The 23,927-nt window shown below is 41.2% G+C and overlaps 2 protein-coding genes across 4 annotated transcripts in view; both read right to left on the reverse strand.

Moving 5' to 3' along the window:
- Nucleotides 1–10,737, reverse strand: part of zmp:0000001200 (dedicator of cytokinesis protein 9) — a 73,646-nt gene extending 62,909 nt beyond the window's left edge. The window contains exon 1 of the mRNA XM_031743187.2: nucleotides 10,312–10,737. Within this exon, the coding sequence (XP_031599047.2) occupies nucleotides 10,312–10,428 (117 nt within the window). The 5' untranslated portion in view covers nucleotides 10,429–10,737. The remainder of the gene's footprint in view (nucleotides 1–10,311) is intronic.
- Nucleotides 10,738–11,980: 1,243 nt separating this feature from the next.
- The window catches only part of LOC116322975 (FERM, ARHGEF and pleckstrin domain-containing protein 1-like), a 60,950-nt gene continuing 49,003 nt past the window's right edge, over nucleotides 11,981–23,927 (reverse strand). For 2 of the 3 annotated variants that reach the window (XM_039600243.1, XM_039600242.1), the window contains exons 20-27: nucleotides 23,785–23,853; nucleotides 23,344–23,433; nucleotides 21,521–21,603; nucleotides 20,816–20,928; nucleotides 20,440–20,672; nucleotides 14,836–14,943; nucleotides 13,150–13,301; nucleotides 11,981–13,064 (exon numbers count right to left, since the gene is read on the reverse strand). In XM_039600243.1, coding sequence (XP_039456177.1) covers nucleotides 12,986–13,064; nucleotides 13,150–13,301; nucleotides 14,836–14,943; nucleotides 20,440–20,672; nucleotides 20,816–20,928; nucleotides 21,521–21,603; nucleotides 23,344–23,433; nucleotides 23,785–23,853 — 927 coding nt within the window. In that variant the 3' untranslated portion in view covers nucleotides 11,981–12,985. The remainder of the gene's footprint in view (nucleotides 13,065–13,149; nucleotides 13,302–14,835; nucleotides 14,944–20,439; nucleotides 20,673–20,815; nucleotides 20,929–21,520; nucleotides 21,604–23,343; nucleotides 23,434–23,784; nucleotides 23,854–23,927) is intronic. The other variant, XM_031743226.2, reaches the window with a different exon arrangement.

Genomic DNA, 23,927 nt, shown 5'->3' on the forward strand with positions numbered 1-23,927 from the left:
AAACAACCAGGAAGCAAACAAAAAACAAAGCCTGAAGGAGAGCTGGGTCTTTCTCCTGAACACACAGGCTTTGACAGAACAACCAAACACACATTATCAAGCTCACATGACTGCTTACTGTGTAAGACGTTCATTTGCGTCTTCAAGCTATTGTGAGGCTTTCCTCCTTCTCAGTTTTGTGAATGTCAGCTGATATAACAGAGGATGAAGGACCGTTTAGGAATACAAGCCCCAAACCTCAGTGAACGTGTCACTTAAAATACAACTCATTTGTTTATTGTGGGCAAGGAGCGCACAATAGGCTTATGTCAGCTTTACAAGGAAAAAGAAAAATAGGAACTCAGTGTTTCATGTGGACTGTTTTTTTACTGAATGGGAAACTACATAAACTCATTAACATTCCTTTTACATCCAACAGCTTGTCAAAACTTTGTATGGAAGCGCTTGGCCTTTGACAGAATAAGTATACACCGACACAAACACTGCGTCTTGGTGGAAGCGTCTCACACTGTGGGACGCTATGACTTGCTAGTTATTCCAGCTCTTTGTTTTGAACTTCAAATCCCATTAATCACCTCTTGACCTCTCAGACACAGCTTGTAACCTTGTTGTGGGAGACAAATCTCTAGATGGGAACGACATAATGGTCAATCAGCCACCTTTATGTCGGGTCGTTCCATCTCAAATCATGACATTTTAGAACAATTACTGTTCAGCCACCTTTGATTTCCATTCCCCTTATTTTAAGCATTATGATGTAATTTGGATATTTGGAGATGAAAAATGTTTGAGTACTCACTAATTAAAATAAGAAGAACAAACACAACTTACAGCTGTCTTGTAAAATCCCATATTTAGTTAAATATATGCATACTTTTTATTTTCAAGATCCAACAACAGTAACCGTTAGCCATTCATTAGACTGTACAGCAGTGTAAAATAGGCTGATCATGATATGCTACGATCCAAGTGATGTTGAGCCCATAACCACGATAGTCTCCAATCTTGTTTCGGTGTTTTCCTCTTTGTGGAGAAGAAAACCAAAAGATAAGGTGAAAACCGTGCCCTAAAACCATCGTCCCCTGCTCCGCCCTCTGTAGGTTGCATCCCTCCCCCTCACTATCCCACTCTGGCCTACACTGTGTCCAAGCGAGGAATGCTAGCTATGCAGTCGGCCTGGTGAAAAGTCATTATAGTTCATCCCCTCTGGCTGGCAGGTCCCATCCACACAGTGCAAAAAGCTATAAGAGTGAATACTGAGAACTTAGACTTGGTTTAATTAAGCTAACAGCAGGCACTATAGGAGGGAGGGGAAAATCATTGGTAATGGCTCCCTTTAACGACATGTTAAGGTGCCTCTAAGCTTCATCTGTTTGCCCAGCTGATGACACCTATGAGCCAGAACAACTTTCAGGGAAATCCCACATGAACAATAACATGAGAAGCAACTTTCACTTTCATCAGCGTAGTCACATAACAATATAGACAAAGAGCAAGAATCTTGTGTAGTTTCCTCTCACACGTCACAGGAATATCCATCGTCAGCATGGAACAATAATCATTTTGACTCCAGTTGAAAAAACTAAAAAAAAAAAACCCCAGCATTTTAAATTGCCGTCCAGTCTGACTGAAGTGGTTTTGGATTGCAAGGGCCAGAACAAGCTCATACTCTCCATTTATAGTTAATTTATATAGTCATAGATCTAAATCAATACAGGAAACCAGCCTTTGTATTTGCTAATTATGTGCTAATCCATCCCTTTGTGAAACACAATATCTGACCTCAGCTGATCCGAGTGTGAATGGGAGGTCAGTCACTCTCAGGCAGAGTGGACTCTTTGCTTGACACTAGGCATGAGTGATAAAACAGACAGATGTGAAAAGATAGCAACAAGTAGATGCTTCTTATTTTAAGTAATTCTATTGGCTGGATAACTCTTTAAGATAACAATACATTGGATGACAACAGTGACATAAGACTATAGAGTTTTATAGTGAGTTTCAGTTCACTGTTTGGTTGAAAAAATACATTTTGTGGCCCAGACAGCCAAACAGTAAACTGGATTACAGCACTGTTTACCTGCTGTAGTATACATGCTGAGAACCAAACAGCAGACAGATCATTTAGTTATTAGCTGGGACATTCTGGAGTCATTAGCTGTTAGAACCACGTATTTCCTTCAGGAACTGATAGAGCCTAAAAGTCGAGCTACATAACATTATTACATTGAAAACTGAAGTTATCACTTGTCAAGTAAACACACTATATAGACGACAGAGTTATTATTGTAATTATTGGTCAAATAGCTCCACTAAAAACCACAAATGTTGACCTCGTGGTGACTCCAGAACAAGTCAAGAGAAAGCCATTAACATCTATACATGAGTTCATGTAAATCCATCAACTTTTATCAAGATGTTTTAGTTAGAAAAGACATGAGTTTCCAGACTAATAGACTCAGTTTCCCCATCCTAGAGTCATGACTACTAGCACTGAAAAATACAAGCTTTTTAAACCTTACCAAGCAGAATACATTAAAACTTGAGTCAACTCCACGCTTCAAAACCTCCAAACCATTTGCTTTACTTTCAATTTCCAGTGATTCAGAAAAGAAAAAAGTGGACTGTTATTCTACAGTGCACCCTTATGGCTGGCTACAGCAGTCATGTTCCCACAATGAAGAGTTAATGGTCAGCTGCATTAAAAGATGGGAGGGAAACATCACTTTTATAGGCAAACCATGAGGGGGATAGAGACGAAATCCTCACAAAAAAGAAACACGCAGGGTCTTAAAATGAAATTTGCCAGTCATTAGTCTGCTCTTTCTAGACATTTTCCATAAGCCAACATGGACGTGTTAGTCTATAGTCACGGGAGTTGTCGTGCTTTCAGGATTTAATCCAATGAGCTTAATCTGTAGGCCTGTGCCTGTGCAGAGGGCGACAGTTTTGCCTTAGGGGTTTTAGGCTGGACTAGGATCACCTCTCTGCTCTGCTCGGCCTGTTGCAAAACTAATGAATAAGTGATGGCGGCCTCGAGACTATCCAAACGCCAGATACATTTGCTCATTCACTTACTCCAGTGTGGGCTGAGCCATGTAAAGACTTGTTTGTAATGGTGCCATTCATACAAGTGTTAGGCCAACAAAGACTACTTCTCAGGGCTCTGATGGAGGGGAGGCTAAACGAGAACACATTTGAATCAACGTTAGAAATGTGGGTCTATTCTTAGAAGATAACTGTATGCATTAGAGAGAAGGACAGATTTAGAGCAAATACTAAAATAAGAATCTACATGCTAGTGAGTAATGGGAGATGTAGGATTAGGCACAGGAGTGCTGATATGTCTTAACTGTCCTAGTTTGTGAGTTAGAGCTGCAGGTATATTTGGAGAAAGTAAAACTTCAACTGGACTATCCCTCTAGATTTCTGGGATCTAGAATTCATCCCAAGGGGACAATCCAGAAAAATACATGCCTGTGCTAACATTTTTCCATTTAGAAGTTTGTGTAACAGACAAAGAGTCAGCATCAGGTTGATAGTGTGGCTAAAACTGGAGGACATCATGTTGCAAACACTTGTTTTAAGGTGTGTTCGCACATCGCAAAAGATACAAAACAACCTTTGCATATTTGTACGATGCATAAACAACAAACTCTGTTCCATTCATTCGAATCCATTTCCTTATTAGATTAGAGATGATGATGGCAAATTTGCTGCCAGCGTAGAACAGGAAGAAAAACTGGATTAACAGCATAATGATGACTGAGGGAAGATGGCGTTCGCCAGCTGCATTGAGGTGTGTGCCCTGCTAGCTTAAAAATAGCAACCTTAATGGCCTGGAGGATGGAAGCAGAGCAATACTCTCGTTGATTGCCAAGCTGTTGCTGGTAATGGGCTACAATTGTGGCTCCGTAGCACCAAGATGAGTGTCTCAACAGTAAGATGGGAGAGCAGCCTGGATTCAGACAGATGTGCACTGTATGCATAACCCCCAAAAAAAAAAAAGGATAAATGAGGATTTATATAAGTATTATAAGATTCCATAATGGCGACCACCCTAAGGCTTTTTTCTTCCATGCTAATCTCCATTTAGATGGTTAAGAGAAACAAACTGTCAAAGTCATTACGGGAGAAATCCAGCCATCATTTCACTTCAGCAGAACCTTAACTGGAAAAACTTTCAAAAATAGAAACAGCTGAGTAGGAATGCCTCCATCATTGCCTTTTGCATTATGAATAATAGAAGTGTTTACAAAGAGGCCATTTGGGTGAATTGGGGGGGGGGGGGTAGGTAAAACAAGTCCCAGAGTGCCGCTATGCTCATGCTAACAGGAAAACACCCACTGGCCAGGCTCTTCAGCAGGCTCTTTCTGTTATGGTAACCTCTTGTGTGCTCCAAAACAGCTCTGCTCTATCAGGCAGAACACTCAGACAGAGTGGGCGGTTTAATGCTGAGTCCTGCCCAGCACTTCTGTTCAGCCCAAATACAGGAAACTGGCTCTATCTAAGAAAAGTTAGGCCTCTGCTCTCCCACCAGAATATGAAGGACAGGAAGTTATGGGCACTTCCCGCTCAGGCAGGATGAAGGATTTTGGAGAGCGAGTTCAGGGGGCTAGTAAGTGTTATTCGCTTATGAAAAATGTAGATCTGTGTACATGCAATATACTGGGTACGTGTGAATTCTGCTTAAGCATCCATCCACCCATTCTCTGCCACTTATGTTTTTTCAGGGTTGGAGGGGGCTGGAGCCTATCCCTGCTGTCTTAGGGCGAGAGGCAGGGTACACCCTGGATGAGTCGTCAGTGTGTCGCAGGGATAACACATAGACACAGACAACCATTCACACTCACATTCACACTTATGGGCAATTTAGAGTTTCCAATGAACCTATCACCACTAACTGCATGGAGGAAGAAGGAGTGCTGCCACTCTGCTTAAGCACAGAGGTAAAAAAATCACTAGATTACTGATTTCAGAGTACACAGATTTGTTAAAGCAGTAAAGAATGCCCTCGATTTCACACCGAGCCAAGAAATCATTAAGTAATTTCACGGTGTGACCACGATTGATATTTTGGGATTCATTTCTGGCTCTAACTTAATATTTAACACTTACTTTGACATGCGGTTAAAGTACACTGTCAATTCGTGCCCGTGACATGTAATTCGTTTTCATTTGCACTGGAACAAAATCTGTCTGTCTGGCCTGTGGATCATTTGAGTTGGCTTTGCTACTGCAATATTTATGTGAACTAACCGGAGTAGCCCTAGCCTGAATGGAGGAAATCCTTTAAATTTTTTTGACTGAGTGCTTTATATTCTCCCCAAAATTTCTATGCTCAGTTGAGGAATTCTCAAGCTTCCCACGCTTAACTGCAAAAGCCCCGAGTGGCAAATCTGGTTTGGATTATAATCACAACTGCCAAGAGACATGCCAAAATCCAGGCAGACAAATTTCACAGTGAGTCTGATGGGTGTGTTTTATTTTTTATTTTTTTTATTTTGCACTTTTCTTAAAGCCTCCATTCCACAAGTCATCCATCACTGCCTATAAATGGTTCTGGTGGAGGTTTGAATCCTGCGTGGTTACTGTACAGAAAGTTGTATTAGCTCACCTGGAACGTTAGCTTAAAACTCTTTAGTGGATTTAGTATGACTGAAGGAAATAAAACGTAGGTGACTGTTTGTTTCTGCTTTCACAGATTAAGTTCAAAGAGCCGTTTCCAAGATACCCAGGAAATAAAATGGCCAGAAAATCTGAAAAATATACAGAAAATGCCACACTGCCTATTTTCAAAACCTGTTTAGCCAGTGAGGACAACCAATGACTTTCAGATGACAAAATTAAAACAATGACAGAAGGAAACTTTCTGCAAACAACATGAGATCATTCAGTGTTTTTCATTTCGCACAACAAATACATAACAAAGCTGTATTTACAAAACAAATAAATGCAGCTGCTAGCCAGAAACGGGCCCAGTAGTTCGACAGGGTTGCTTAATAACTTAAAAGTTATCGTACCTTTTATGCACAACTTTAAGCAATGACATGATTTAAACTGGTAAGCACAACATATTAAGACCATAAGCAATTTTACCATAACTAAACATGTTTAGTTCTGTTCTTTAATTCAAGTTTTCAATTTTTAGCGATTTTAAAATCTGACACATGGCTCAAAAGTTAAAAGCCTAAACCCATTTACAATTGTGGTGCTAAAGTGCTCAAGGAAAATAAGTAAATCTTCTTTTTTTTGCCTGATGACAACGATATTTAAAATGTTTTTCAGCCACTTAAGCGTCATCCAGTTATTTGACTGCATAAACGCACATGTATGATACAAAACCAGCTTATCCACGAAACACAGTAAGTATATACAAGTTTTAGCCAAAGCTCAGTTAAGACCAAAAGCTGGCTCACTATGATTAATCACCTTTGTTGAAGCAATGTAGGTGGTGTGGCAAGATAACCAAAAGACCTGCACCAATAAGACCGTACCAAAAGCTAAAGTTTTATAATGCCCATGCAGACCTATCAACACCTCTGCAGTTTCAACAAAAACTGCCTTTCATGAAGGAAGCTTCACTGCGCAGTATTTTCATAGTAAGATTCAGAGATGTCACTATGGTCTGAACTCTGTGGCACAGGGATCTCTGCTTCTTATGAACTAGAAATACTCTTAGGTGTTTTAAAGTTCAACAGGAATTGGGGAATTTAGCACCAAACAGCATCATAGTATTCAGTTTGTCTAATCCAGAGCAAATGGGAATGAGACTCTTAATGGGTGCAGTGGTTACTAAAGCAGTCTCATGTATTATTGACCCATCTGCGCTCCAATCTCTACCCCCCCAGGTTTTGTTTTCGCAGGGTACCATTTACCAACGGGGCAGCAGAAGCAGCTTATGCGCACTTTTACTCTGATACCAGTGCTCCTTATAGAGATAGACAGAGCAGGGACTGCACGGGCAGGTCAAGCTGCTTAGGCCTCGCAACACAACACGGTAATCTTCTGACTGGCTTGGTGCTACAGCCTATGTGACAGCCAGCATCTGCTCCAAGGAGACAAAACCTAGCAGACTGATTACTTTCTTTTCTACTGATTTGATAAACTCAGATAATGAGTTGATTCATGATTGCGGTGCTTTAACCTTAAATTCGTCTCATTGTGGTTCCAGCTGCTCAAGCACATTTTTTGGCGAACGGAACGGCTAACAAATCCAGTTTCCCTGCATGACAGAACATGTTTTTTTCATGGCAAAAGATCCAAACACGGAGAAATAAATTCTCTGGCACATTTGCATTGTTTGAAAAAATAGCCCTACTTAGAGTAACACACCCATCTGAGGTATTTCTGGAATTTCCACATCTTGGGAAAATTTACAGACTCTGAAAAAAGCTAAAGAGGAGAGGTGTGCAGGTGCGGCCCAGAGGGCTGACAAAAGCAGATTATTGTACAGTTTTCATTCACAGTTGGAAGAGAGTCAGCAATGCCATCATCAAGACATTTAACACTGCAGCTTCTATGCAGGCTCTTATTACTTGCAATGTTTGCCTTGAGGAAAGACAATCTAAAAATGTTGCTTTTCACACTATACAGCAAAATGAATCTCAAACAACAGGAAAGCAGTCTACCTGCCAAACAGTCTAAGAGGCACCTAAACTGTCCAAGTTGCTGACTTGAAAGAGTGAGTGCTGCATTGTTGAAATGGTTGTTCTCCTTAAAATAACAACACCTTCTCTACAACTGGGGATAAGACTGATCAAATCTCTTATGCTTAATTCCAAAAGCACTATGCTATAGAGCGACACGTGTATTCTGCTGATAGAAATACATGTTAATGCTCCTCTTTGCAGAGCATAAATGACAGCCCCACTTTCCCCTCTGGTTGCAGAGCTGCGTACGTACTGACCATAGACGGCTAATAGCATCACTCCCACATAATGACACCCATCTGGTGTCCAGCTCCCTCGGGTCAGGCACATAGCAGGAACACTGAGGATCTGAGTATATCACCATTAGGTGACAGGCAGTTGGGACTATTGATTACACTTACACAACTGCCCCCCTAGCTGGTTCATACACTGTATACACTAACTAAACATTTCCATCAATTTGCCCTGGATTTATGGTACACTAATCAGCCGATACGTTAACTACACTATACTCCAACTCTGCGTATCATGAAGACGGTGAGGCAATGCTGAATCAAAGCGCAGTACTAGTAAAAATAAATTCAAAGTTGGTGACAGCAATCATGGAGCCAATGACGTCCTCAGCATGCCTAAAGTGTGAAGAAACAGAGGGCTCAGCTGAGGGCTCCGGGGTACTGCAAGTGTGTCTCCACTCAAACAGAAAAACAGAGCCTCTAAACCGTGTCTGTCTGCACGAAAGCGCACTAATTGTTAGTGAAAGATAGAGCACTGCCCACTTGAGTCCAAAACACAGCTCACAAACATCCACAATCAGTGGATATGCAAGTCCTCTACAGTATATTATAATATGTTTTCAGGCTTTTAAACATGCAGCAACATTTACGCGTGAAAACATCATTATGGCTTCAAGCAGGATGGGTGACAACAACCACAAGCTCTCCTTTATGTCCTTGAAAACAGATCCCTCCATTCCTGCTGTGGTATTTACATGTTTATGGAGGAATTAATTAGACGCTGCGTGGACAGTGGTCTTGTGTGCAGTCGCATTCTTATCCCACTGAGAAGCTTCAGCAAACACTCGAACTCCAAGTTGCAGCCATACATTCATGTCTAAAAAGGTCATATACAAAGGGCTGGAGTCTAAGAGATGCCAGGTACTAGTTTTTGAAATGATATTAAAGTTGTTATTTCCCATTAATTTATTATCCTCAATAAATCTGCTGTCTGCATTTCCTCCACCCTTCCTCCTTAAAGCCTTCTCGGGCAACCGCAAAACAAAATCCCCCGCAGAGTTTCTACAAGTTACTTCAGTCTTCCTCGAGCATGTTGATTTCCCAACACGCATTCTTCTATCCATTTCTCCTCTCCTCCCTTAGGCGTCCCTGGCAGTGCACCAGAGTGAGGATGAATAAATAATATGAAGGTGTGGTTGGATGTCTGGGATCGTGACTCAGGATTCCATTTCCCTGACAGAAAGCCTGGACGGTGTACGTTTCAGTTGCCTAGCAGCTTTTTTTTTTTTTCTAGGAAAGCTGGAACAATCAGACGGAGCACCAAACACCGAACGCACTCTGGACACAACAAAAGGGTCAACTCCTTTATCCAAGCTGAGCTCTGAGGAAAACTGATACCGAGCAGGTAGGCTTCAGGTCCTCGTCACCCAGATGTTGTCACTGTCACTGGACACCTTATATGTGTCTGAAGCATGAAATTGGAGCCTCGTGCTTTCCTTTGTGAAGCCGTATTATGTCATCTCGGTGCAGCCCTGTGAAGTGATGCCCTCACTGACACACAGGACTTTGAACATGCACTGATTCTCTACAGACTCTAGGGAAGGAATGACATACATACCTGAGCCTAATAAAGACAACATTCTTCTGTAATGTCTATTATGCAAAACCTACTTATAAATACAAATCACTTCATTACTCTACATGTTTATTTTTGTTGCTGTTTTATTTCACTTTCATTCATTTCCAGTCCTACATTTGAATGGGGGATCCTTTGATTCATCCTACGCTATGTTTCCCTTGGTCTTTAAATGTTTATTTGGACTGATAATCTATCTGCTTTAACTGGAAAGCTCGTTGGGTCAGCACACTTGTTGTTTCAAAAAAATTCCAAACGGAAGTGACCGATTACATTTTTATGTCACCCCCATCTTCATTCATTAAAAATAAATAAATAAATATCCCCCCGCCACACACACGCTCATAATGCCCACGTGCTCTAACTCAGCTGGTCTGAAGTCAACAGGGTGAGAATGAAAGTGAAGGATTTAAAGATTGCCAGCATTCATGATGAGCTCCAAATGTTTTGTGTAAAATGCAAACAGGAGGTAGCTGAAAACGTTTGTTTTTTAAAAAAATATATATTATGGTTTATAATCAACAGTCTACCAAATATTGTTTAAAATTGTTTGTGTGGGAGCCTGTCACCCATATCACTCCAAGCGTGTCTGGGGTATACTTAAACCTTAATTATATCACCCTAAAAGGCACGCGTAGTCCTGCTCAACCGATCTGAAGTCAGTTATTTTCTCCTAAAACTGTGCGTAAGAAAAAGCAGGTCTCTCATTTCTCCGTAAAGTTTTAACAGACACTGATGACAGTGAGCGCTGTGGCGCAGAGGAGGAGTGGGAGTTAAGGTGAGTACTTACGACCAGCACCGACGTCCTCACCACCTCCGACACACTTTGCCTGAGTTCAGCCGCGGTGCCAGGTTTACCCAGACCGCGCGTAAATTTCCTGGTCTCCGGATGCACCGGAGTGGCCATCACTACGCGATCAATTACCGTCCAATCCACGCGTTTTATCAACACAATTTACAGGAAACTCATCATCAGCTTATCCGCGCCTTCGATCGCCGCTAGTGCGCACCACGAGTTTGAAGTTGGGTCATGTTGTGGTGTGGCCGCTGGTACGACGCTCCCATTCCTCGATTCAGTTTTCGTTGTTGAAAATCAACACATGCCGCATCGCTCCGGAACTCTGCCTTCTCCTATCGGGTATTGTTGACACAATAAAGTGTCCTCTTGAGTAGCGTTTCATTGGCCGTCCAGCGCCAGGCAAGAGACGTATAATCTGTTTTCTCCCTTGCGCACTCCGCCTCTTACCGGCTTGAAGTCCTGCCCACTTGCTAGTGTGTGTAAACTGGTGGGCCTGGACTTTGGACTGCGTGCAGTTACAGTATGAATGACTGGATCAATGCTTCCCCATTACCACAAAAATCACAACCGTGGCGAACAAGCCTCTGGAGTGTCATCACAACATTCCTCTTTTGTGACACCGGAAACTGGTCTTTAAAACAGTATCAAACGGTACTGTTTTATAGGCCAGTTTTCCAAAGCTACTACAAAAAACAGATTATATTGAAAATAACCGAACTGGTTCAGTGACACACTATAAAAGACTGAATTTATGTACTACTTGTGAGTTAAAGACAAAAATAGCACTCCCAAGTACTTGTATAGAAGGATAAGAGAAAAGCCTTCTAGCTGCACTTTTCATCTGATTATATTTATTCCCATTTTTTACCCAAATTATTATATCTATCTAAAAGTAAAGTAATAACTAAAACCGGGAAATGATATTTTATTTAACTGAAAAAAGACCATCCTCTAAAAGAAGCTGACTAAAATATACTGTGTGCTTAATCCTTAAATTGGGTTTACGTTTAGTTTATGTCAATGTGGTCAAGTTTGTCAACACATGTAGGATCAGGGACTTTGGTGCATACCAAATGAAAACAAAACAAAACTCAAAATGAAATAAAAATAGGAAGTATAATAACTTTCACTTTACCTCCATTGGCCTTTTAAAACTATTGTCCACTACCTTTATTTACCATGTAGCAATTTAAACGGTTAAGCCTTACCTTTAACTGACAATTTCATCTTTTAGCTATCAGTTTATGAATTGCTAAGCTAAAGAGCTAACTGTATTAATGTAATTTCATCCCATCCTTCAATTGCTTATTCACGTCCTTTCAGGTTTTCAGTTACATCATTGTTAACTTTTCTGTTCAAACCTGGTCAAGTCCGCTCAGTCACAGTTAAGCTAATCTTTGGCTAACTCCCTGTGCAGTAGTTATTTGTTAGCCCTGGATGGGAGTCACTGCTGATAGCAGTGTATCCTCCCCACAAAGAGTACAGAACAGAAGGGACACTGTGCAGGGATGGCTTGACTGAGAAAGCTTTCTTGGTCAGTGATGCCATCTGCAGGCCACAGCCAACAGAGCCATAAACACACTGCACATCTGCTTTTTACCTACTGAAAATCACCCCTGCCTCTGTACTTTAAGAAAAAAATACACAGAACTCGCAACAATCCGAGTTTGAGTATGTTTTTTTTTTTTATTGCTTTCATTTCCAAAGAGCTCTCTGCTGTCTGGAAAAAACGCTGCAATTCTAGGCAGAACTGAGGTTTTCCATCTCATATACTTCACTGCAAAACCCTGTCAAATGCATATTTCCATTCATTCAGACCCATAAACAGATCTGTGTTTATAGGGGGAGGCAGCCTAGTTTTGTGAGGGCAACTTCGCTTGGAACTGAAAGTTTCTGTTTTGTTTTGCACATAATCCTTAAAGCTTTCAATTACACTTGCCATCATAACGCAGCGATTATGAGCACATCTCACATTTTCTCACACAACTGAATGGGAACTTCAGAGTTAATTTATATATATGCATATATATATATCTAAAAAAGCAAAACTCTGTGATTGGAATCATACAACAAATTTCAGCAAATAGAACATTTACTTCACTTAAAACGGCATCAGTGGTGATGGCAGCCACCCCTGGCCACAATGTCGAGGTTTACGTCAATAATACGACAAAATAATTTCATTTCCTTCTTTTTGTGCTGGGCCAAGTGTGATCAGAGCATCAGCTGTTAAAGGGTGACCGTTTTCCGTAGAATGAACACGTAGACAAAATGTTTATGACAATGCAGTGAGAGTTTAACCATCTAAGAAAGAATACTGAATATCTAGTATCAATGTGTTCCTGCATTTAAAAACAACCGATGACAAAAATGTAAAACCAGAAATAGAGGAAGTGGTTCAGACCATTAGAAAACAGTATAAAATGACATCCTTAAAAAGAGGTTTCAGAGTTGAGAGTAAAAATGCCAAAAATGCAGTCTCTGATGCAGTCTAAACCAGCGGACATGTCACCATTAAAGCATTAAAAAGCACCAAATGTGCATGGACACATGTACAAATGTCCCAGATATGCGTAGAAAAGAAAAGCAAGGAGTCCGGAGTGGGACAGGACGGGCGGATGCCACCCGAAGGAGAAAGGGTATGGAAACTAGGTGAGCCAACTCATTAAGCGTGGGTCTCTTTGCCGTTCAGACCACGAGCTCGACTTGAGGGGACAGTAGTGCTGCGGATGACCTCCATCCACCTAAAGGGCAGAGAAAGGGCTTTTTAATCAGTCCTTGAAACATCGAGGATGAAAGGAAACTTTTAAAAGATGACGTATTTGGTACCTCTCGAATGTGTATTCACTCTCTGATCGGAAGTAGTAGACGTGGGACTTGAAATGCAGCTTGAAGACATAGTCCTTGTGGATGTTTTCGGACTCGGAGGGGACAGTGACCGAGTACCCGAGCAGTGGAAGGCTGGCCAATGGGTAATCATCCTAGAGAGGGGGAAAAACAGAAGTGATTTAAATAATTTGGATTATATCCTGTAAATAATTTCAAAATGAATCAACAGACTAAGTAACAGACATCAAAAATGTAGATGGGGCAAAATCTGACACAATCCCTTCCATATTAATGCAATCATGTCATCCCTCTGGTGGTTTCCCAGAGGGATCCAATGAGGCTTGCTGTGAGAAAACACTGAAAAACAAATGAGTAATTAATCATATATACAAAGGACAAGCTTAGATTTTTATAAAACTTGCTCTAAATCCACGTGGGCCTGGCACTGCATTATTTAGTATCAAAAACAATGTAATACCTTTTGTTTTTATACCCTTTTTGCTGAAAGTGCACATTTTGTAAAGATCTGAGAAGCTGTTCGTGTAAAGCACAACAAATTTGACAGCTAGTCTAAACTTGGGTGAATCGAGTGTTCTAGTTACTGAACTAATGCAGCTTTAGCTTTGGTGTAAGATTTCGGCATCTTTATTCGCTTTGTAGCAGGTATGGTAAATGGGCTGGTCCTTCTATAGTGCTTTTCTGCTCTACTTGAGCAGAAAACATACGACATGTCTCATTCACCCATTCACACAAGCACTTTTTTCTACACCTAAGTGCTTTCTATAAATCTGTTTTTAAAGACAAAGGGGGACTGTGCTTTTGAGGTTGCAGCACCCAAATTGTGGAACCCAAAACTTAAGAACCACCTGTTCAGGCTTGCTCCTACTTAGCTTTATGTAGTTATATTATTTTAATTGTTGTATCTTATTCTTTGTGAATTTTTTGTTCAGTTACATGCATTTATAGTTCGATCCCTGGCTGCTACAGCCCGCCCTCAGGTATCACCGAAGCCGTCCACATGAGATATTTTTAAATTATTTTCTCGGCTGCCTTCTGGAAAAAAAACATACTAGTAGCAGCCAGTGGCTCCCTTCAACCTTATAGTAGATACATCTATGGTATCAATTTTAAAATCCCAGCGACATCCTTATCAAATTATTGCATTCACAAGATTTTCAGAAATCTTGACCTCTAACCTTGAGGTTGAGGTCACTGGGGTTGACACCCGCCCGGCAGGGTAACGACAATACCCCATCAACGACACAACGCTGAGGGGTAGTAATGGTAAAGCTCCACTGCTGTCTTTCATCTTTACTGGAAGGTGCACAACTCTCCATCGCAGAGCATTGAGAGCATATTTTACAACAGTCTTTTCAACTCAAACGAATGCGACACATTTAATTAGCTTGCAACCGTTCCATAAATTTTGGTCTTCCACATAATTTGTGCTAACTTCATGAGCCTTTAATACACAGAGGGAGTGTTAGTTTTTATAAAGTTTAGGAGTTGCATTATTTTTCTTTAAATTCACAGTATTCTGTAATACACAGATGAAATACTGCATGGGAAAATGAGTTTACCTCAAATACAGCACATAGATTCGATATTTCACACCGAGATGCGATGCTTTCACCATCCTCACAGTCACAGTCAAACAACAGGACTTTGAGAGCGTGTACTCGTTACCTGGTGAGACTTGTAGAAAAACAGGCTGAAGTTGGTGAAGACAACCCAGAGCTTCTGCCAGCCGTTGCTGTTCTTGAACTTCCTCAGTAAGTTTCCTGATAGCTGATTCTGCAAAGAGAAAAACAAGCCTGATTCTGATGCTTTAAAAGCCATCCATATCTCACTATTAGTGCAACACTCATGAAATTTAACTTCTATCTGCACTTTGAACTTTCAAACATGCGATCAAGCTACTTTGTCTACTTTTCTAAAGAGGCTTCATTTTACTAAGTATAGCTTCCAACATGATCCGATGTCGTCTTGTTGGTGCTGTTCTCAGATCAACAAAACTAATGTTGCCTCAGGTTCAACATTGCAAGTGACCAATCACATTGTACTGATGTCATAGCTTTGCGATGTGAAAACACCATCACACCACAACCACATTGTAACGCTAACCCCATAACCATAACCACCATCACACCCTAACCCCCAACCGTGGGCAGGTCTTTTCCAAATCGCAATGCTATGACATCATAAAAATGCGATTGGTCAGATGCAATGTTGATCCTGGACAAACATTATTATGTCGATCCGGGAATAACACCAACACGAGGAGATCAGATATACTAAAGGTTCCCGCCCTAATCTGACACACACAGCGTGTTCAAATTCGTTCATTTAAATGAACTATACATACTCAAATAATGATTAAACACATTGAAGCCTGCATAATTATTCCTCCTGTTCACACTGGCCATTAGCAGACAGTCTGTTCCCATCTTGCCTGTAGTATGTAAGAGCGAAGGTACAAATTTTAGATTCGGTGCAGAAATATACCCCAAATTTGAAGCTTCTACAGTCTGAAATCTTCAGATTAAATCGATATTTCACATTTTTCCATGAAAAAGAAAAAAGTGTTTTTAAAAAAGCCAGCAATTCTTACCAAATATTAACTATAAAAAAAAGAAGATTCACTCCATATTTTCTTCCGGTCATCCACACCTGCTCTACAATCCCGCACAGTATGACGGTGTTTCTTCATGAAGTTGTATTAGAGTGAATGTAACACAAGGACACTACAAAAAGTCTTTCTTAAAATCCAGCTGTGACATGCACTGAACTTTGTAAGGACTGTGGATTAATTACCATTAAAATCACAGGCAGTAAGAACAGGAGGAATTTTATCAGAAAGGAAAAGTTGTTGAACCTGTGTGGTTTTTTTGGAGGTGTGACAGACTTACTTTGGGAACCAAGCCTTGAAAACACATCCAACATATACAAGAGTAGATATTTTAACACTAAAGACACAAAAACTGAAATTTAAGAGCCAGTTTGTGTCTAAACTTTCGAAGACTTGTGGGAGTAGATGAGCTCTCACACTGGCGAGGGGATTTTTGGCTGGGCTACTACATAAACTTTCTATTTAACCCCAGCATGTCTAGTTGGGAATCACTGGTTTAAAAGAATAACTATAAGGCAGGAAGGAAAAATCACAGTTTTGGCCCCTCTGCAATAAATTATGCTTAATTAAAGTCTTTAATAGTGGTGTTAATACCATAAATTTCACTATGTCGCTATGAGGTATTGCTACAACTTTAATTTCAATTTCCTCTCTATAAATCTTGCTTCCTGTGATACAGTTCAAATAAAACATAAACACAGGGCCTCTCCTGTCTGCCTGGCTCCTTTACCTCTAGACTCCTGCAGGATTCACTAAAGGAGAGGCTCTGAACACGGTACCAGCAGATAACAGACAGAGGCACTGGTCCCTGGCCACTCGGGGGCCCCACCAGGGGGGTCTTATTCTCACTGACTGGACTAGACTCCTCTACCACGGAGGAATGCACAGACGTATGGGGAAAGAAAGACAGACAGACAGAGAGAGAGAGAGACAGGGAGGGAGAAAAAAACAGACAGGGAGGGAAGGAGGGACAGAAACACAGAGACTGAGTAGGTGAAACACAAGCATGCAGTGGCAGGGGTTAACACTCAGGCCGACGGTGTGTCCAGGCAAGGCTGTGAAGAGGACATTGTTACAACTACAGAGGAAGAGCAGAACTAGATCAGGACACAGCTGGGTTGTAGGAAGGCTACATCCCAAAACAGGATCCGTTCTGTTAAGGTGAATGAGGACGTTTAGCACATCTACGTACTGCTCTCTCTCTCTATTTATAGACGGTCAGAGAGTTGCCGGGAAGAGAAGAAAAAGGACAAAACAACTCAGGAAAGCCACAGTTTGGAGTTTAGATCAGGACGTCACATTGGCTACTGCCAAAAGAAGGAAACGTGAGAACAGTAACCTCCTCAAGGCTGTAAATGAAGTAATCAAACAGTAACTAGTAAAAATAATTCAATGAATAAAAACTCCTCATACACAAAAGATCAGAAGCAGATCGGTTTAAAAGCACTGTGTGGAGGATTTGTTGACTAGCAGTGGTACAGCCGAGCCATGTTTTCACAAACACTGATCCATGGTGTTTGCTTTGATGCAAATGCATGAGGAACCTTATGCATACGGGCAGATTCACATTACATCCTGTCACTGGTCTCACACTATTCCATCGACAGACAGCTGTTTGCGTGAATTTTATGGAAGAGGATTAGGGCCACTGGAAAAAAAACAAAAAGTGGGCACGTCTTTTTTTTTCTTCTTTTCCAGAATTCTGAGAAAAAAGTCTTTTTTCTCAGAATTCTGACTTTAGTCTCACATTCTGACTTTAATCTCAGAATTCTGACTTTTTTCTCAGAATTCTGACTTTAATCTCACATTCTGACTTTAATCTCAGAATTCTGACTTTTTTCTCAGAATTCTGACTTTAGTCTCACATTCTAAGTCAAAGTCAAAGTCAAAGTCAGTTTTATTTGTCAATTTCTTCAGATGTACTTGCCATACAAAGGAATTGAAATTACGTTTCACACTGTCCCATGCGTAGACATAGACAACAATAAAGTGCAGATGCACAACATTTAGGTACATACAGGATGTAACAAGACAGGACCTACACATAACATATAATAAAGTGTTCCACAGTGCGCCCTGGAAAGTAGTGTACTTGTCTACTTGACGTAGTCCCAGGTTGTGGTTGGTAAGTGTTTTTGTTTTAATGCAGCATAAGACTGTAGCAGCAGTAATAGTAATATAAATAATATAAATAGTGCTAAAGAAAATACTAAAAATATATAGCAGCAGGTGTGTGCAATTGTAATGCAGAGGTAGTCGTTTCCAGTCAGGAATGTGGAGAGTGTTTCCTTGTTGTGGAGTGTGTGTGTGTGTGTGGGGGGGCAGTCAGTCTGTCTTCCTATACTCCTGCCAGTCTGGTGGTTCTGCTGGCTGGGAGCCGGGAGGGAGAGAGTTCAGCAGTCTCACAGCCTGGTGGATGAAGCTGTTGGTGAGCCTGGTAGTGCGGGAGCGGAGACTTCTGTATCTTTTCCGGAGGGCAGGAGGCTGAACAGACAGTGCGCGGGTGGGTTGCATCGTTGACAATTGTGATGGCTTTGCGGGTAAGGCGGGTGGTGTAGATGTCTTGCAGGGAGGGGAGTGGTACACCAACTATCCTCTCAGCTGTTCTCACAATGCGCTGTAGAGCTTTTCTGTTATAGTCAGTGCAGCTACCGCCCCACACAGTGATGCAGCTGGAAAGGATGCTTCTGACTTTAATCTCAGAATTCTGACTTTTTTCTCAGAATTCTGACTTTAGTCTCACATTCTGACTTTAATCTCAGAATTCTGACTTTTTTCTCAGAATTCTGACTTTAATCTCACATTCTGACTTTAATCTCAGAATTCGGACTTTTTACTCAGAATTCTGAGTTCGATCTCAGAATTTAGACTTTAATCTCAGAATTCTGAGAAAAAAGTCAGAATTCTGAGATTAAAGTCAGAATTCTGACTTTTTTCTCAGAATTAGCAAAAAAGTCAGAATTCTGACTTTTTTCTCAGAATTCTGACTTTTTCTTCAGAATTATTTTTTCTCAGAATTCTGACTTTAATCTCACATTCTGACTTTAATCTCAGAATTCGGACTTTTTACTCAGAATTCTGAGTTCGATCTCAGAATTTAGACTTTAATCTCAGAATTTAATTTAATCTCAAAATTCTGAGAAAAAATAATTCTAATGAAAAAGTCAGAATTCTGAGAAAAAAGTCTGAATTCTGACTTTTTTCTCAGAATTCTGGAAAAAAAAAAAAAAAATGTGCCCAGTGTTTGTTTGTTTTTTCCAGTGGCCCTAATCCTCTTCTGTAGAATTTAGCAAAAGAATGCACAATTTTAAAAAAATGAGAGCAGTCCTAATCCACAAGTTTATAGTTAAACTTATAGTACTGACCCTAAAGAAATGTTTCTGAATCTGCACCTTCACTTGGCTTGATGGTGACTTATGGTGAATTTGAGCTAATTGTGGCAGTTTGCAACTAGCTGTCATTAAAGAGCATGTGGCATTTAAGGACACAGATACCTACTGGAAGACTGAATTTTTAGATCTGACAGTGTGGATGGCTACAAGGATGAATCCAAATGAGCCATTATGTTGTTTTGTATCTGCTTAATGTGTAAATAAGAAACTGTCGCTGACTATTTTGCCTTCATCAAAACAAAAATAAAAATAAATTAATTATAATTTTCAAAGTGCTGCTCCAAAGTGGTCAATTATACTTTCACAAACCACTTTATTACAGTTACGTTTGATGTGTTTATTTGCCTACAGAGCTGCCTTCATTTTTTCATGGCATGGATTCAACAAGGCGCTGAAACATTCCTCAGTGATTTTAGTCCACATTAATAGGATCCCACAGTTGCACTCTAAGATTCTCTATTAGATTGACGTGTGGTGCCTGTCAAGGGCATTTGAGTAATAGCTCGAAGCTGATAGGAAGCATTTTCATCCAGAGAAGTGCAGCTCACGGGATATTTTCTCTCTCTCAGACCATTGTCTGTAAACACTAGAGCTGGCTGTGTTGGAAAATTGCAGCAAATCTGAAACACTCTGAAATACTCAGACCACCACCAACAACCATGCCACGTTCAAAGTCAACTAAATCGCTTTTCTTCTCCATTCTGATGCTCAGTTTGAACTTCAGCAGGTCATCTTGACCATGTCTACGTACCTAAATGCACTAAGTTTCTGCCAAGTGACTGGCTGATTAGATATTTATATCATGGGGAATGTCAAAGTAAACTGATTCATCCACTAAGATTAATAAATCTCAAAGACAATGCTTTCTGGAAGTCAACACCGAATGTGGACATAACTTTTGTTACAAAAAGCCTTCACAGTGCACCTTTAAACACTCACTTGTGTTTCTTATTGCAAGAGCAAACACACTTCTTTCATTATTTGTTCCAATTAAACTTGTTTCTGATTTAATAATAAGTGTTGTGACATTTAAAAAAAAAGAGTGACCCTTGCTAATCTCGTTTAAAAACAAAAAAAGCGACATTCTGCATTAACGCTCCAGCTGAATTAGTAGTTAATGGGATATAGTAACCTGTTGAGCAGCTTAAGGGGGATACTGTTCCCACTGAGAGATCATCAAAGTGAATTCAGATACAGCACACACTCAGAAACAGAGAAAGAAAACAGCGGGGCAGGAGGAGGGGGGCAGGTCTGAGGTTTGGCTGATACCTCCACGGCTATGCTAAAGTCCACCATGGACACGCTGGTGTTCCTGTGCCAGCACACGTGCACCATGGTGTTACCACGGTGAGGCGTGGGCTTCTCCAATGACGCGTGGGGAGCTGTCATGTCGTCCTCGGACTCTGCCTCCACCGAGGAGTCCTCTGGGCATTCTGGGAAAGTCAGGAGGTTGTTACTGCTAGACAATGAGCAGGATGATGAAAGAGGAGGAGGGAGAGGCGCTAAAACACAGATAGCGTCAGACCAATCAAAAATCAGCGTGTATCTGGGATTTCACATGGTGTGTTTCTTAACAGTTAACGCTGCTTCTTTATCACAAAGTCAAGCTTCTCACGTTCAGCCGTGTGGTTTTGTACTAACTTACTGTTGTCTGTCAGGCTGCTGGTCAGCAGCTCAGATGAAGGCCCGTTGCTGGTTTTTGCCATTTCTATCGCCATCTTTACATCCTCCATCCACTTCTCCATCTCTACCAAAGAACTGGAGGAAAAAAACACACACAAAGGGACAGAATGCTGAACAAAACAAGCACAAAGAGTCGCAGCAGGGTGGGCCCGGTGGTCAGAAATAGTCTGGTTAGCCCAGCCAAATGTTCCCCTTAAATAACAGTAAAACATGAACCATCTGTTTATTGAGGCAAAGCGAATCAGCAAAACATCTGAGGGCGGGAAAAGCATGAGAGCGCACTACACCCCAACTGAACTCACGTTGTTGTTGACTGCATGCTTTATGAATTGATTTTATTTATATCTTCCAAGTATACTTTCTTATACTGTTAGCTTATTTTTATTTGATTTAACAAAAAAAAGAAGATGCAGATGAGATTTTAGTAGCTTTTCTGAGTAACCTGCCATCCTCCTCTCAGGGGGCAACATCCCTCTGTTAGAGGGTAAAGCAACAGACTCTGTGAAGCCAAAGAGGCTAAAAGGGAAAAGACTGCAAATCACAATTTTATGAGCTCACTGTAACTAAAAGTAGATGCTTTTAAAGATATAACTCAAAAGCATCTAAAATTTTAAAAAAAAACTGCCACTTTAGGTTCAAGGTGCAAGGTGTTTGCTGGTAATCGTACCTAGCTGCTACTACTACGGACTGCCGTTGCCCAACCAATGTGAAGGCATGAGGTACACCCCACTCATCCTCACTCTCTCTGATCTGGAAGAAGAACACAGAGACACAGAAAAGACATTAGAGAACTGCAGTATCTAGGACAGCAAAGACCAAAATAGGCAGCAAAGGAGGGAAGGCGGGAGGGCGGATGAAAAGGAAGCGAGAGAGAAGCAAACGTGTAGCTGTCCTGAAACTATGTGTGTGTGTGTGTGTTCCTGTCTAGCTATCTTTGTGAGGCCCGAAATCTGCATTCCACTATACTTGTGAGAACCAACAGTCACTTGTGAGGACACACACACAGGTCCTCACAAATTTGAAGGCCTTTTTGAGGCTCAAAATGTGGTTTTGGTGTCAGGGTTACAATTGGGTTATGGTTAGGTTTAGGGTAAAGGTTAGGCTTAGGCATTCACTTTTAATGGCTAGGGTTAGGGTAAGGGGCTAGGGCAGGGGTCTGCAACCTTTTACACCTAAAGAGCCATTTGGACCCGGTTTCCACGCAAAAGAAAACACTGGGAGCCGCAAATACTTTTTGACATCTAAAATGAAGATAACACTGTATATATTGTTTTTTATCTTTATGCTTTGTGTGAACAACTAAGGTGTGCTGCTTATGAAATCCATGAAGTGCTACAGAGAAAATTAAATTATATTTATGTAATCAACACATTTTGAACTCTTAAAGAAATATAACAAAAGGAAAGACACCCAGCTGAACTAAAATGATCCATGTAGCAAACAAAAACTGTTGTCAGCCGCCTCCCTTATATCGCCTTTGGGCTGTTGGAGCCTTGACCTGACTCTTAAAAATAATTGGAAAAAAGCACTATGCTGCTGAAAGATGAAAAATAGATATTTGCAAAATTCTGCCTAAATATGTATTTTACCTGGTTAATGCGTGCGGCGGGCGTGGTTTGCGGCGCCGCTGCAGGGGAGGCGGACGCACCTGAGCGACACCCGCAATCACGCCTCGCTGCCTTTACGTCTGCGCTATCTGTGCTGTGTTGGTGGTGTATGTCGGGCTGTGAGCTGAAAAGCTACAGCCGGCTGTATGCGTACAACAACCGTGTGTGAAAAGAAAAGTGCCCAATAAAGAGATGCTCAAAAGCATGTTCATGGAAACATCGTCGGGTCTGCCGTGATTTGTTTACAATGGGACTTCTGCTCCTGAACCTCTGCGCACAGAGTCCGCAAATCGGGGCTGTACTGAAGTCAGTTTACGCAGGACTGTAAGCTGTCATCTGTCAGGCGTGAACGGTGTTTGTCTTTAACATAGTTCACGGTGGAGAACAGCTGCTGACATAATGTGGATCCGAAGATCCATAATTGGCCTACCTGGGGTTGAAAGTCTCGATAAATGCATGGCGTTTGGGCGGGTACACCGGCTTCATGAGTGTGACTCTTATTTTGAGCGATGAAAAATAATAGAATATAATTTTATTTTATATTTCAATATCACAATAATCTTCCAATTTAGAACTCCGAGTTAAAAAGAACTAACATAAATAAAATACACTTCAGCTAAATGCTTCTAATTTATTTGCCCAAACCAGGCGGAGCCGCACTTTAAGGACTAAAGAGCCGCATGCGGCTCCGGAGCCGCATGTTGCCGACCCCTGGGCTAGGGAAACCATTATGTCAATGAAGGTCCACACTAAGATAGCTGAACAGGCTTGTGTGTGTGTGTGTGTGTGTGTGTTAGAGTGGGGGCAGATGTTCTCTAGTAATGACAAACTGGTGACAGCCGCTCCAACGCTCTGTGTTCATCTGAGAGACAACCGCACTTACTGTCATGCCATGGAGCGGCAGCTGCCCGTGCACTTTGAACTGATTCGTCACCGTCATCCCTCGACTTGTGTATAGAATGACGTCATTAAACTATTGCAAAAGAGGCAGAGGAGGACGCGTTAGTTCAAAATCCTAAGAACAAATTAACAACTCAGTGGCATTAAAAACCAAATCTTAACACTGATATCCTGCACACACACATGCTTCTTTTCACGCTTATGCAACCAAATCAAATACTCGTGTAAAACACTAAGGCCGCCAAAGTTCAAAGCAACATGTGTTACGTTCCCCTGCGTGAACCTTCGCGGTTGCACTAAATCTGCCAACACCATCTCAGTGATGCATAGCCGGGCAGGATAAAAGCATGATTATCATTTCTGCTGAGATCAGTCAGCTAAATAATTCGATTAGTGATATGAGCTGAAGAAAGTGGGACGTTACCAGGAAAAACATTCGCTGCTGCAGGCCTTTTCCAGACAGTTTACTGAGGCAGCCCAACCTGATGAACTCCTGAGGAAAGAAATCATTTGTCACAAAATCTAAACAGAAACAAAAAGTTAAACAAATCTCTCTCCTGTAGATTT

The sequence above is a fragment of the Oreochromis aureus genome, linkage group 16, assembly GCF_013358895.1.
Source record: "Oreochromis aureus strain Israel breed Guangdong linkage group 16, ZZ_aureus, whole genome shotgun sequence".
In the NCBI taxonomy this organism is placed as follows: domain Eukaryota; kingdom Metazoa; phylum Chordata; class Actinopteri; order Cichliformes; family Cichlidae; genus Oreochromis; species Oreochromis aureus.